At 36.5% G+C, this 14,520-nt stretch overlaps 1 protein-coding gene across 1 annotated transcript; it reads right to left on the reverse strand.

Moving 5' to 3' along the window:
* Window positions 1-1,777: 1,777 nt before the first annotated feature.
* Window positions 1,778-7,451, reverse strand: LOC113707778 (accelerated cell death 11-like). Its single transcript, XM_027230099.2, has 4 exons — window positions 7,045-7,451; window positions 5,955-6,127; window positions 2,677-2,822; window positions 1,778-2,073 (listed from the first exon to the last, which is right to left on the reverse strand). The coding sequence occupies exons 1-4, from the start codon at window positions 7,252-7,254 to the stop codon at window positions 1,967-1,969; spliced, it is 636 nt and encodes a 211-aa protein (XP_027085900.1). The 5' UTR covers window positions 7,255-7,451; the 3' UTR covers window positions 1,778-1,966.
* Window positions 7,452-14,520: the final 7,069 nt, after the last annotated feature.

Here is a 14,520-nt window from a genome sequence, read left to right on the forward strand (position 1 = left end):
TGAGCCAAGTTTGGGTTGCTAGAATAAGTTTGATCAAAAGCTCAACCCATTATATATATATATATATATATATATATATAACTATAAACGTATTATTTTTAAACATGTAATGTATAATTAGACTATTAGTAATTAGACTATTAGCCCAACCCAAAATGCCTTTCTTCTTTTAAAAGAGATGCAAAACCAATATAAAATGTCATCATCATTGGGAATTTTCTTCATCAGATGTTAGTTTTGTGCTGCAAGCATCCGTCATTTAAGCCCTAAATCACTAGCCCATCCGGCCAAGCCTTAAATTTGCTTCAATTCTGCAATGCACGGTCTATAGAGTATAGACCCTTTACCTTTTTTACATAACAAAAAAGGTAAAATATCAAAAAATTTCTCGTGATTTACCGAATGTTCAATTTCACTCCCTTTGATTTGAAAAATCTACACTATAGCTGCCTATAGTTTCAACTAAATCAAAAATTGAACGTAAAGCATCCAATCTACCGGTTATACGTGAAATATCAATATTGTCCCTGTAGATATGAACTCCCTATGGTTGTCGATTGTTCAATCTAACTTTCTCTGATTTGAAAAATTACATTATAACTCTCTGCCTAAATTAAAAATTGAATGAAAAGCCTTTCACGTATAGTAAAGGCAATATTGATATTTCATATACAACCAATAGATTGGATGCTTTCTGTCTAATTTTTAATTTAGTCGAAATTACTGGAAGTTATAGTGAAAGTTTTCAAATCAGAAAATATTAAATTAAATATTTATCAAACTACAGGTAATTTTTTGATATTTACTCGTAACTGCGTTGGACCCCTTTGTAAACTTGTTTCAATAGGCGACTAGCGTCACTATCCTCCGCATCACTTATTCTTTTGGGCTCGATCATGAATGTCGTAGCTAACACTTGGAAATTTCAACAGCTAACTAATGAGTGCATCTTTGGGCTGACAACCCACCCGTTCTTAACAAAAACGAAATCCGTGAATCTCTAGTGTCTAACAACTTGAGTAGTCTTAAGACTATAAAATTTTTTGAGTAAATTTTTTCTACACTAATGGTGTATACACTATCATTATTGAATTCATGACATGCGTACAAAAGTTGAATTTCAAATTTAAATGTTACATAATTGTCATTCATCCAACATTGACAGTGTATACTCTGTCAGTGTCAGTGTAGGAAAGATTAATCCAATTTTTTTTTTTAAGAGTTACGTAATAAATAATACTAAATTCTAGAGGCTAGATACAAAAGGTAACTTGAGTATAGAACAAAATCCAAGGAAAGCAATGTAATTAATTGCTTAATGTCTCTACACACAAAGTAACTACAAATGGATCTTCATGGGTAATCCATACAAACCGAAATACGTCTTTCTTCTATTCTTCCCTTATTTCAGTTTCAATGAAACATGAACAGGGCACTTCCAGCCACAAGAACAGAAAATACATACACATTCCACAATAGATAGTCATTTTCCCAATCGTCAAACAAGACTTTCTTTCGTGACAAAACCAAGACAATGATCCCTGCTTTCGGTAATTTACACGCTACGATTTCCTGTTGATTTCTCGTTAACAGCTGTTTGTTAAAATGGCGCAAGGGTCTCCGCTTGCCTCAGAATGACTTGACAACAATGCCATTATTTCAAACAAAGACAAACCCTAGGGACAGCTCAACAATGAGAAAATCAGTTCAGAAGAAATGGTTCTAAGATCTTCGACCCCTGGGGCGATTCATACTGCCAGGTGGGAACAATAGAACCTTTTGTAATGGAGCATCACTAACATTATTCACTCAAATTGATTATCTTGGTTCAGTAATCCAAGTCTAAGAAGAAGGAGATGGTAACAAGCTAATTGCTGGCATGCTTATGTACAAACAAAGGATATATGATAAGTATGGCAAAGCTTCCATTTGAGACACAAACAAAAAATGGGGTACATACAAAAATTTACCAATCTATACCCAGATCTCGAGATGTGAAGAGTTTGTCAACGTACAAGATGATAGGGGCAACTGAGTCTATATAAATTTGCATCTTTGTCTTTGCTGAGATTTCTGAAAACAAGAATACCAAAACATTGCCGTTAAACAGATACTGGAAAGTGATATAAGTGTCAATGAAGAAGCATCTGCAACAGAACATCAATTCTATGCTTAAGGAAAAAAATCAAGGGGAATTTGAATATCTGGTCATGTTAGTTGGAGCGTGCAGACCAATAGTGCATTGACAATTTGGCGCTTGCACAAATTATCTTATCATGTATAATCCACTAGTGTGAAGTCAGTTCTAATAGTGATAGCATTGTCCCCTTTTTCTCCATGGTTATCACCCCTCCAGCAAAAACAAAATTCATTACCTAGACCTCCACATACAGGTTTATAGCCAACTAATTGACTTCAGAAAAATTCCACAGGGTGAACTAACAGAATGAAGCAAAAAAGGTCAGGAACCAAATGTGTAAAACACATTACATGGCCAAACCTAGTTCAGTTTGACTAGCCAAATGAATGCACAATTAGTCAACATCAGACAGCAGGACAATTTGACAAGTCACCAAATTCCACATACAGTATCAGTGGAAATAAGCTAAAATGCATTTCACATTTTTGCCGAGTATGGTGCCAACGCAGAAGTTAAGATATGAATTACAAACTTACCATCTTCATTGAGTTTCTTCAGTAGTTGAGCCCTTGTAGGAAGCGCATACATCCCCGCCGCCACAGCTTTCCTAATAGCCCATGCATGGTATGGAGCAAATACCTGTGCATAAGCTGTTGAAGCTGGATCCTTCAGGGAATTTCCACTGCCAATATTGGGTTTTCAAATTTTAGAATTAATTCATAGAAATTATGAAAAATAAACATCACAAGAGAATATTTTTAAGTTGTAATGAAATTCATTACAAGTATCTCCTTAGAAAGAAATGGAGTAAAACTCATATCATTTGATAATAAATTCCTTACTTCGTACTATTAAGTAAATATAAGAGTAACTTGGGCAGAGTAATTTGGGCACAATAACAGGAAAACAGATGCATGTATTATCATTTACCAGATATTTTTCTTTCGTTCAACTGCTAAATAAAAACTAATCAGGTGGAACTAAGATTCTGTGAGCAAACACATTTACTTTCTTACTTACCACTTCTCCTACACAACACTGCAGGTATTCTTTCTTAATTGAACACAAATACCTTAACCTTGCTTAAGGTTACTGTAGAACAATTTTAGGATCACTTACTCTGATTTACATGGTGAGTTCTGGTTTAAATTTTCCTAAACTTCCGCACTTGAACCGTCAGAGGTAAAGCTAATCCCCATAACTCCATATCCCAGATATCAATAGTAATCTTCTCTCATTATTGAAACTTCAACAACTTGAAAGTTCACAAAACACATGAGCCATTTAATCATGACAAACATCCTTATCCCGCACGTGCAAAATGAATTCAATTTGGTTAAGTACATAACAAGCAAACCTCTGGTCACCATTAACCGTAATCCAGAAAATGACTGCAAATGTTCTATGTAAGATAAAAATTCTATTAACAAACTGAGAAAAAATAACAAAAATAACATTATGTATATGCGTTTCCATGACCAACATGGAAACACACAGTAAGGAGATCAATTTGCTGAGTTTGTCCAAGCACCCTCTTACACATTTCCCCTTCATTCAGAAAAAGGATACAGCAAGAGAAAAACAAAGAAGAAGATTAACATAACATGTAGCTCATACTGTTGTGGAAGCTTAATAGCTTCATTTTCTATGTTCAGCAAGAAAATTCCATGAGCAGGCATGGATACAATTTTCTCATGATACAAATGAAGTATGTAAGGGAGTAATTCACAAAATAATCTTGAATAAGTTCAATACAAACATTCTGTATACCTCAGTATATGTCATTTAGCAGTATCTCAATACCAATAGAAAGGAAAAAACAAAGAATTCTACCATATGCACATATTTGAGCGCCAAAACTGAAGCTAAGCCACTCCAGAACTTCCACTATTTATCTATTGTAGATCTATAAAATGTTCGCTCACAGACTCCACTTTAGAATCAATATCCTCAAAATCACAAAGAAATACCAACTCCTAGCAATGTCCTCAAGAAATTCTCCCAGTTCATCCAGCCTACTCATTATGCCCTTTTACAGGGAAGAACCTAGAAAATCAGAACTAGTAGGTAATGATTACACAAAGGCTAACTTCAATTTACCTAAAACACCCACCACGTTTTCCTAAGGATACTTTTGCATGGCATTCAAGTATGAAGTGGAATACTGAGCAATCTTGGAACCTCTCCATCCAAAATACTGTTTGACATCAAAATTTTGCAATAACCAAAGAAATCAAGTGTCGAATTAACACAGAATTTCTTGAGTGATACCATGCAACTGAAACATCATATTCCATATCAAATTGCAAAGACAAGCGACTGAGACATTCATGTGCCTTCTGACATCAAATCTTACCAAAAAGTGACAAACTATTAGTTAATAGATCTCTCTTGTATGTCTTAATTTCTTGTAACAGTCCTCTAACAGTCTAAGAAACATGTAAATGCAGTCCAGCTTCCACCTGTACTAATTTCACAACCTCAAGCAGTCGGTGAAGCCACAGTTTCAGTCATTTGTCTAAAACCTCCTTCGTCAGGTGAAGATATCATATGCACCATTGAAAGCAACAAATTGCTTAATTTTTTTTAAAAATGCAAGATTTCAGCCCTTCAAAGCTCTGGATTGCTATTTACGAGCAATGGTTCATTGGAATGACATTGCCAATGCAACAAATTCTGAATAGTTAGGTTCTTCTGACTTGCAAGACTAATAGCATTCCCACCCAAGTATGCAAAACCAGACTTCTTGATTCCTCCTCCATTTTTCAAGATCCTAAAAATCATTAAGATCACAAAAGATCCTCCATTTCTAGTAATTATGAAGCTCAAACACCAAGATTTAAAGCAATTTAACAAAAGCTAGCTGGACTAATTTCTTGAGATCTACACAACCTACAATAATAGGTCATGTCTACAACTTTTGTAGATACTATCAGTACTGGTCTTTCAACTAGTAGTTTGACAACAAAAATACATAATACATGTAATGAACACCAAATATATCTTCCACAAAAAATTTCACTATAACTAAGTAATTTGCAAACCAAATTGGTCAGAGCTCTCTTTCTCCAGTCAATCAGCAATAAAAAGAAACACTATAAACAAACAAAGATCAACTTCCACTTTATCAAACTTCAAACTGTCAGAGGTTGAACAAAATCCCAACAAATCACAATATAAGCAACTATAACATTTGCACAAGCACACATCTGTAATAATTACAAGTTGCTAGGAAATAAGCTCATGATAGATGTTCTATACCTTGGCAGCTGGTGCATCACAGAGAAGGTGCTTTTCTTTTCAAACAAAAGAAAAGAAAGCACTACTTTAACAAAATGTGAGCAGCTCTTTGGATTACACTTTTTGTGTCAACCAAAGATGGCCTTATGGAAAAGGCCATAACCTTTACAAACTAAAAATGCTCTAGTTCAAAACAAATCCCCACAAGTTCCTTTCGACCTTTTTTTTCATGCAAAAAAATTCTCTGAAATTGAAAAATTGCATAGGGTGTTCATTCAACACTAGTCCATATATATCTGATTCAGCGCATAGACTTATTATTTTCCAATAAATGATTTCATGTCATATCAGTGAAAAAACAAGAAACACCATACTCAATGTGTTTCTCGTACTATCTTATTCTGGTTATCTTCAACTATCTACTTAAACAATCACACTATGCTCAATATCAGATAACATCAACTTCAACAAAACATCATGTGAGAGGTGTTATCCTAGCATTAGTTTATGTATTTTTCTAATCATCATATTGAATTTGTGATTTCAAAAAAATTTCTACAGAAAGCGAACATACTTTGATGATAAAATCTGTTCAAATAAAACTTTGACCATATCCAGTCCGCGCTTCACTCTTAACAAGTTCCTAGTATGACTTCCTGCCTTCCTGACACAATTTGCTTCGATGTCCCTCTCCATCATGACTTGTAAAGTTGCAACTGATTTAGATGTCTCTGCCAGATCATCCACCTATTGTCCAACACCAAAAATTGAATTATAAAACTAACTTTCAACAGAAATTCATGAGAATGTGTTTGTGCATTTCAATAACCCAAATCAAGAAAAATAAAGAAAAACTTCTTCCATCACAAATTTCAAAATGTAAAAAGAAGATACATTAAGAACATCCCGATAAAATTAAACACAGATACGAACATGAACAGAAAGAAAGAACTTGACAATTCAATAACATTCGTTAGCAATTCAAATACGCCCCTCCATTTAAAGAAGGCAATGTAATGCCTTCTTAATATAAGCAAACATAAGGCAATGTAATGCCATTAAAGAACAAAACGTAAAACACAAATGCAGTGCGGGATTGTAATTCAACGCGAATATAACAGACTGTAATCAATCAGTTGAAGTATGACACTTTTGAGCCTATAGCTTGTATGCAGAAAATTACTGATGCCATATCACTTTCATCTTACACATTCCACACAACCCCACTTCAGTGATAAGAAAAGACTTTTTTCTTTTTCTCTTTCGCCATTCTGATAATCAGCCAAGTGTCCATGTTAATGCCAAATTCAGCGTGTACTGAAGAGTACCCATTCTTTCTCTTTACAATCATATTCGGCATTTCAGAGTTTTTCATGAATTAAATCTCATACAAAAGACATGAAATTTGACCTCAATTGCTCAAGTATTATATCTCTATGTATCTATTCAAACAACAGGCAAACAAACTACGATCAATTCGACATTTTTTGTTTAATTAAACTGCATTCAATTACAGACCAAGATAACAAAAATCCCTTCTTTTCCACAACAATTCTCTTAAAAAGAACCAATTAAACCCAAAAGAAATCCCAGTGAACAAAAAACCAAATTAACGTGAAACATTACAATAATAAAAAGGCAGTGGGATTAAAAGGGCACTATACTTTGGCGACATAGTCCATTTCCGCAAATTTGAAAGCGATTCCAAGACAACGAAAGAGAGGGGAGACGAGAGAGCAAGCCTGGGAGAAGGGACCGACTCCGAGGTGGGCTTCATCGAGGCTATTTTGGGAATTCAGACTATCGGACAGGGCTTTGAAGGCCTCCGACATCTGCCTCAGCGGCTTCCCTTCCATATGAGGATTGATCGCCATTTTTGGAGTTGACAAACGAAGAAGAAAGGAATATTATCAGAGCTGGAATTATGCCGGGAGACAACGCTAAGTTGATGCTGTTTTCTGCAGTTTTTATATTCCTTCTCAGTGGGTGGTGAATGGCGTTTTTTGGAGAGTAGAATCGAATCAAATTACGTAGAATTAGAGTAATTTTTTAATTAATTTTGGAATTTAGTATTTTTAAATTCGTTTTGGGTTATGCGTCCTATAAACCCGCGGAGCAAAAAAAATGTTTGTACCGGCATTATTTGCACAAGAATTCTTTGCTTGCATCACCAACATTCCTCCGAGGCATCTTTTTATATTTTTTATTATTTTTTATTTTATATATATTATAATATAAAAAATGTTACAGTAATTATTTCAAATAAATTTTTAATTTGTATTTTATCTAACTTATCTCACATGTCAAGTCAAGGTTGGCTAATTCATCTAGCAAATCACACAATTGTATTTTAATTTGATCTATTTAAATGGTTAATATTGTAAACACTAATCGTGTATAAATTAATGGATTTTTATCAGTTTACCCCCTTAAATTATACCCAATTATTAGTTTAGTCTCTAACATTAATTTTTAGTCACTTAAGTCCATCTGTTAAGTCAAAGTAGATAATTGACCATTAACCCACTTAAAAATTGCCCCGCTAACTAACTAAAAGTTTGGTGAAAACTTTTGTGACAAAAATACCCTCCTCTCGTGCTTTAACTATAAAACAAGGATTAGAAGGCTTTTCTCTCTTCTATTTTATTAAATTATTATCAAAATTTCTTATTTTGTGCAATACCTTATTCAAGACATTGCAAATATGATGATATTGAATTGTGGAATTTCATAACCTATTTGCACGTCATTCCGCAAAGACAATCTTAGAAAATTTTATCGTTATTCTATTATAAGCTCTATTTGTCCTCAAGTGATATGTTAGTAAAAAAATTTCCCTAGTGGTCCTTTTCTTTTCATAATTTTCCAAAGTATAAGAACATGCGAGTTTTTTCAAATTGAAGCAATTCTCACACATTAAGGAATTGGGAACCGGACATTATTAGTTCAAATTTTCGCTTCAAGTCATTCAAGCTTGATTTCCTTGATTTTGTCTGTTGATCCGTCGTCAAACACTTGATTTCTTTCTAGGGTTTCTATGAGGGAGAATGGAGAGAGTTTGGGTTGCTAATGACGAAGAAGAAATTAGAAAAGTGACTTCGATTTTTTTGTTTCGTCGTCCCGCCACTTCATAAAGAGCATTTTTGAGAATGAAATTTCTTTTTTAGGGTTTCATAGGCATATTTGTCCATTCATAATTAAGTTGGATCTAAACATGTCTTTTCACATGAATCCATCTTGTTTGACCGTTAGTCCAAGAAGTTAAGTGACTAAAAGTTAACGTTAAGGACTAAACCAATAATTGGGGTATAGTTTAAGGGGGGTAAAGTGATAAAAATCCTAAATTAATGAATATAGATACGTGTCACTTAATTTAATTTTAATTTTAATTTCAATTTTTACACACGTGATATGCATCTATACATACTATTATATACTAGTGCTAAATGCACATTTGATGCGTGTAATAAAGAACTACATAATATTTAGGGTTAATTGCATTTTTGTGACGGCCCCACCTCACCCTAAGGCGAACTAAAGGGTTCGGTAGACCGCCTGCCCAACTCTCGGCTGGACTCAGTCATACCTCTATCAAAACCGGTATAAAACTGCAAGAATCAAAACGAAATAGAAGGGCCGCCGCCATACAGGATCCAACCAAGAACAAGTAAACTTTGTTTGTCATGAAAGAATGTACATTCCCAAGTACATATGTTACATAAACATGAGGAAACACTTTAAAATATACATATTAGTAAGTTTACAAATCCAAAAGGAAACATTGTATTAAGATATATTTAGGGTTTCCAAATTGTCGAGGAGCAATACCAACAGAACAAAAGAATTTCTAACTAGCTCAACTCATTTCTCAAAACATTGAAGTTCCAAAAGATGGTTCCCTATAAGGAAAACAAGGATAACGGAACGGGGTAAGCTAAAAACTCAATGAGGTACCCACAGTATAAACAGTAAAATCAGTAGAGTTCATGAGAAAGCACTTTGGAGGCACATATTCACATCAAATGCGAGAAATAAATGAACATCACAATGTAAAGGATACATGTGGCTCTCAGGAGTCAAATTCCCGTTGCTATACTTGATCCAGCCTCCGTCAACGTTCAAATAAAGGAACCAGTCCGGTAGAACACCACTTTAACGCTAAAATCCCGTTCACCAAACATACCCCTTACCGGGCCCGAACGGCAAACAGGAACAGGAATGGTAATACTCAAGTATACCGGAATCAAGAGTCTCAATACCTAAAGATTCCCCAGGAACAGGTACCCATGGATTGTCAATTATCTCGACCAAGCCCTTGCTGGCTCGATTTAATTAACTCTCCATGAGGTTGAGCTCAAGTTTAACAGGAAGATCGTTGGACACACTTCCAAACGATCTCATAACAAGTGCAAGTACATAACAAGTACAAGTAATAGATTCCAATTCGTTCAGTACAGGAAAGAGAACGAGTGTGATCAAGTACACCCTCGTCTCATACAAGATAAACAGTCAGGAAAGACATTCAAATAACAATTTGCAAGTACAGTAAACCAGTTTAGCAATAATTCAGGGGAGTGGTGCACTCACCAGTTAAAGCAAGGATACGTCAAAAGTTTCAACCAAAGTAGAGCTCTAATCACCAAGAAACCCTAGAATAATCAAGATAAACAATTATGGTTCCCACAGTCACAAATCCAATAAATGAAATGCATAAATGAGACTCGACTACATGTCGTACGCCTTTCCAGATTAAGTACTAGTACAAAAGAATAACATATGACTTTTGAACAAAAAGGATAACAGTTGGTCCTAGAGTTACAAACAACTCCCAAAACCCATCATTTTTACCAAGATCAACTCAACTTGAAAAAATCACGTAGCCCTAAAATTTTGGGCAGCATGCCCTCTGTATTTACCTATTTTCCAGCCATTTATGCCTTCATTATTTTCCTCAATCAATCCCAAAATCATACACAATATAAATTCATCACAACAGCCGTTCAATAGGCTCAAAGTCATTCAAGTACAAGATTTAGTGTGAGAACCCGTAATTTTCTCATTTTTCTAGGGTTTTTCTCGTTAATGGCATGTTTTCTGCATTTTCTTTATTAGGAAAATTTTCCTGATAATTTTTATGAGTAAATATAGGTTTTAGATGATTTTTCTAGTATCGGTTAGATTTTGAGAAATTAAGAGCGTATACCGGACATGGACCCGCTAGTGCGGAAAGTTCGGAAAAATTCGACCAACTAGATTAAGTTTTGGATACTGGGGTTAAATTATCGGGTGTTATGAGATAATTAGAGGTTGTTATATGGATTGGTGTGAGAGGGAACAAAAGAATATGTATGCATTAAATAGGGTGACAAGTGTCACCATTTGGTTGGTTGTACTTTATGACCACTATTCATTTTCTTACCAATTGACCAAATAAATCAAAAAATACCAAAAATTCACCATTTTCTTCCTCTTCATAGCCGGCCTCTTCAAGCAACAAAAGAAAGAAAACGCTTCAAGTTTTTGGCTTCAATCTTGCTCAAATCTACCAAATCAACCACTTAAACTTACTTTTGTTCCATAAAACCTCTTCAATTAGTGTTGGTGAGGTGATTGGTGAAGTTGTTTGGAAAGCTAAGGTGACTAATTACTCTCTCTCTTGTGTTGCTAAGGTGAGTTGTGAAGGAACCCCTCTCCTCCACCTAATGATGGGCCTGTTTGGAAGGTGAGTTTTTTTGGTGTTTGTATAAAACTTTACTGTAGATCACTGTAGAAGTTGTAGAAAAACTTTTGTAAGATAAAAAGTTTTTTTCCTTTTCATTTTCTTTCCTTCTTTTTCTTTTTTCTTTTTTTTTCTCTCTTTCTTTTTTCTTTTCCTTCCTCCCTTCCCGTTTCTTCTCCTTCCCCCTTCCCTCTGCTGTTCCCTCTCCCGAGTTCTCCATGGCAGCAACTTTCCTTCTGCCTTTTTTTTTATTGCTTTTTTTCTCTTCCATGGCAACCACCTTCCTTCCCCACCATCCCTCTTCTCCTTCTCCCTCTCCCTCTCCCTCTCCCCTTCCCTTCTTTCCCCCGCCGCCCCTCCCCTTCCCCTCTCCTCCCCTTCCCCGCCACCCTCCCTCTCCCCCTTCGCGACGCGTTCTGGTCGCACCTCTCCCCATCCCCTTCCTTTCCCCGCCGCCTCTCCCCTTCCCCTCTCCTCCCTTTCCCCGCCACCCTCCCTCTCCCTCCTGGTCTAGCCCCTCTCCTTCCCTTCTCCCCTTCCCCCGCCGCCTCTCCCCTTCCCCTTCCTTCCCCCGCCGGCCCTTCCCTTCCCCTCTCTGCCCCTTCCCCGCCACCCTCCCTTTCCCCGCTGGTCTGGCCCCTTCTCTTCCCCTCTCCCCTTCCCCCGCCGCCGCTTCCCTTCCTCTCTCCTCCTTTGCGATCTGGTCGCGAGACCAGATCAGTCAAAGGGGGAGGGGGAGGGGAAGGATAAGGTGGCGGGAGAGGCAAATGCTAAGAGGAGAAGGGGAGGGAGAAAAAAAAAGGAAAAAATTTTCAGAAAGGCACCATAGATTGGTCAAAGGGGGAGGGGAGAGGAGGAGAGGAGTTGAGATAGAGAGAAAAAAAAAGTTGAAGGCCGGAACTAGTGGCCGGCGGCAGAGGATGTGGTGGGTTGGGTGGGGGAGGAAAAAGAAGAAAAAAAATTGAAAGGAAAGTTTTTTGTGTATTTTTTAAGTGTGTAGGTTAAAAATTTTGATAAGTTTTTTGGGGTTCCTGTAGCAAAAATTGTTAAAAAACTAGTATTATACAAATTTGGTAAAAACTTGAGGTGCCAAACAGGGCCGATGTTTAATTTGTGACTTGAGGTAGTTGAAGTAATGGTCTTTGGTGTTATTTCATGATTTTTGGTTGAATTGGTGAAGTTTTATAATTATTGGTGAATTTTCTATTTTTATATGATTATTATTATGTGGGCATGTATGATCATTGGAAATGATATTAAGGAAACTAGAAGGTGGAAAAAGTGGTTAATTGCAGGAAATTTCTGTTTTGGAAGAAAATTGGAAAAGTTAGGGTTTCATTGTCTTACATTCTGCCCGGCACAGTACCTCATAGTTAGAGGCCTAATTGACCTTGGGTTAAAACATAAAAGTTGTAGGGAATGATATTTTAGAGATGCCTGCAAAATTTCAGGTCAATCGAAGCAACGTACCTTGTGAAAAAACTGAATTACCCCTGCTGCCCTGTTTCTACCCGAATTTGATAATGGCGTCTGTGATTGGTTAATTTGAGTGGGAATGCTTCTGATTTGGTTGTTGATGTCTTCTAATAAATTGTAGCCTTGTATCTTAGCTTTCAGATGGCTTTGGAATCACCTGATTTGGACTTAGGTAGCCTGACTTATGATGTTTGAACTAGAATGCGGTTTGTGAACCTGTTTTTGCGGTTCTGGTGTAGTATATTGCATTTTGACCTGGTTACACTCGAAACTGGACAGAGTAGTCTTCTGTAACTTTGTAGCCCTATCTCTTAGCTTCGAAACGGTGTATCTTACACCTCCATCCGATAATCATAGTACCATTGGTGCCAAAACCGCATAATGACGTCAAAAACTGTTTTTCTAACTTAGTGCTTAATTCCATTTCCGGATTTCCCTGGGTTACTCTAATGCAAGGTTTGTAAAATCGGGATCCTACGTAGGATCGATTTTAGTTTCACAGGATCGGATCGTAGAATCGTAAGATCCTACCAAAAGCTCTTAATTGCAATTAAAGGTTGCAATTCTTTGATAAATTACAAATATACCACAAATATTTTCATTTATTTGCAAAATGGAGTTTCATATTTCACAAATTTACAAAAAAAATTGTAGGATCGTACGATCCTACCGATCCTACACAATCCTACACGATCCTGCACGATCCTGCTACGATTCTATGCGAGCCTGCAAAAATTAATATGATTTGCGACTCTGCATACGATCCGGATCGATTTTGGTTATCCGGATCGTAGGATCGTACGATCCTACGATCCGGATCGCGATTTTGACAACTATGCTCTAATGTTTATACATTTTTATGGAACCCCATTTTAATGGTATTTGGTAGTGGTGTATGACTTGAAATTGAGTCTTATTGTGCTTATTTGAATATGTTAGGACGTAACGTTGGTGCAAGACACTCTTAGGCAGAGGTGCATGAAATATCATTTGCTTAATTGGTGAATGTACTACTCACTTGTTTGTTTACGATGTGGCTTTTCTATATGTGAATTTGATGCCTTGAAGGCTTATTTGTCCATTGAATTTGATTAAGGTGAGGGTGTATTTGATCGCCCTCACCCCCTTTTGATATTATTACTGATTGTCTATTGTTTTACTGTGATACTGGATATGTACATGGAAAACTGATTTTGGTGTCGTTTGGACGAGTATCCAACGACCTTTACTGTATTACTGAGCTCAACCCCATTGGTAATCGATTGAATCGAGCCAGTGAGGGCTTGGTCGTGAAAGTCGATGAGCCATGGGGACTGTTATTTGAAATCTTGTAGTAGTGAGACTCTTGATTCCGGTATACTCGAGAATTATCAAATTTCTACTGTTTGGAATTCGGGCCCGGTAGGGGTATGTTGGGTGGAAGGAATGGAAGTAAAGTGGAGCCTACGGTTGGTTGCTTTGTAAACATTGACGGAGGGTCAATGAAGTTCGATCAAGTATACGAGCGAGGAAAGGGGCTCTTGAGAGCCGTCCGTATCCTTTTACCATCTTGATAATGTGTGATCTTGGTTTATTTCTTTTGACCGCTTTATGCCTATGTGACTTGGTTGCTTATGTGATAGTATACCACTGGGCGTAAGCTCACTTTGTTCCTTTTGTTTTCCTTACAGGAAAATAAATACTTTTGGACTGGATTTGATAGTTGGTTGCCGAATTGAGCTAGATGTACATAGCTTTGTATAACTCATTGATTGAAACCCTAAATGTACTTTTGGATCCGATTTCTCTTTTGATTTGACAAACCGTATATGTATAAACTTATGGGATAATTTTGTATGCCATTTTGGTTTGTAAATGTTGAATTTCAAGATGTGTATGTTTGCGTGATGTTTGGCCGGATTTTGACGTGACTGGTACTATTCATGACCGACTCCAATTTTCATTT

Source organism: Coffea arabica, chromosome 9c (assembly GCF_036785885.1).
Source record: "Coffea arabica cultivar ET-39 chromosome 9c, Coffea Arabica ET-39 HiFi, whole genome shotgun sequence".
Lineage (NCBI taxonomy): Eukaryota > Viridiplantae > Streptophyta > Magnoliopsida > Gentianales > Rubiaceae > Coffea > Coffea arabica.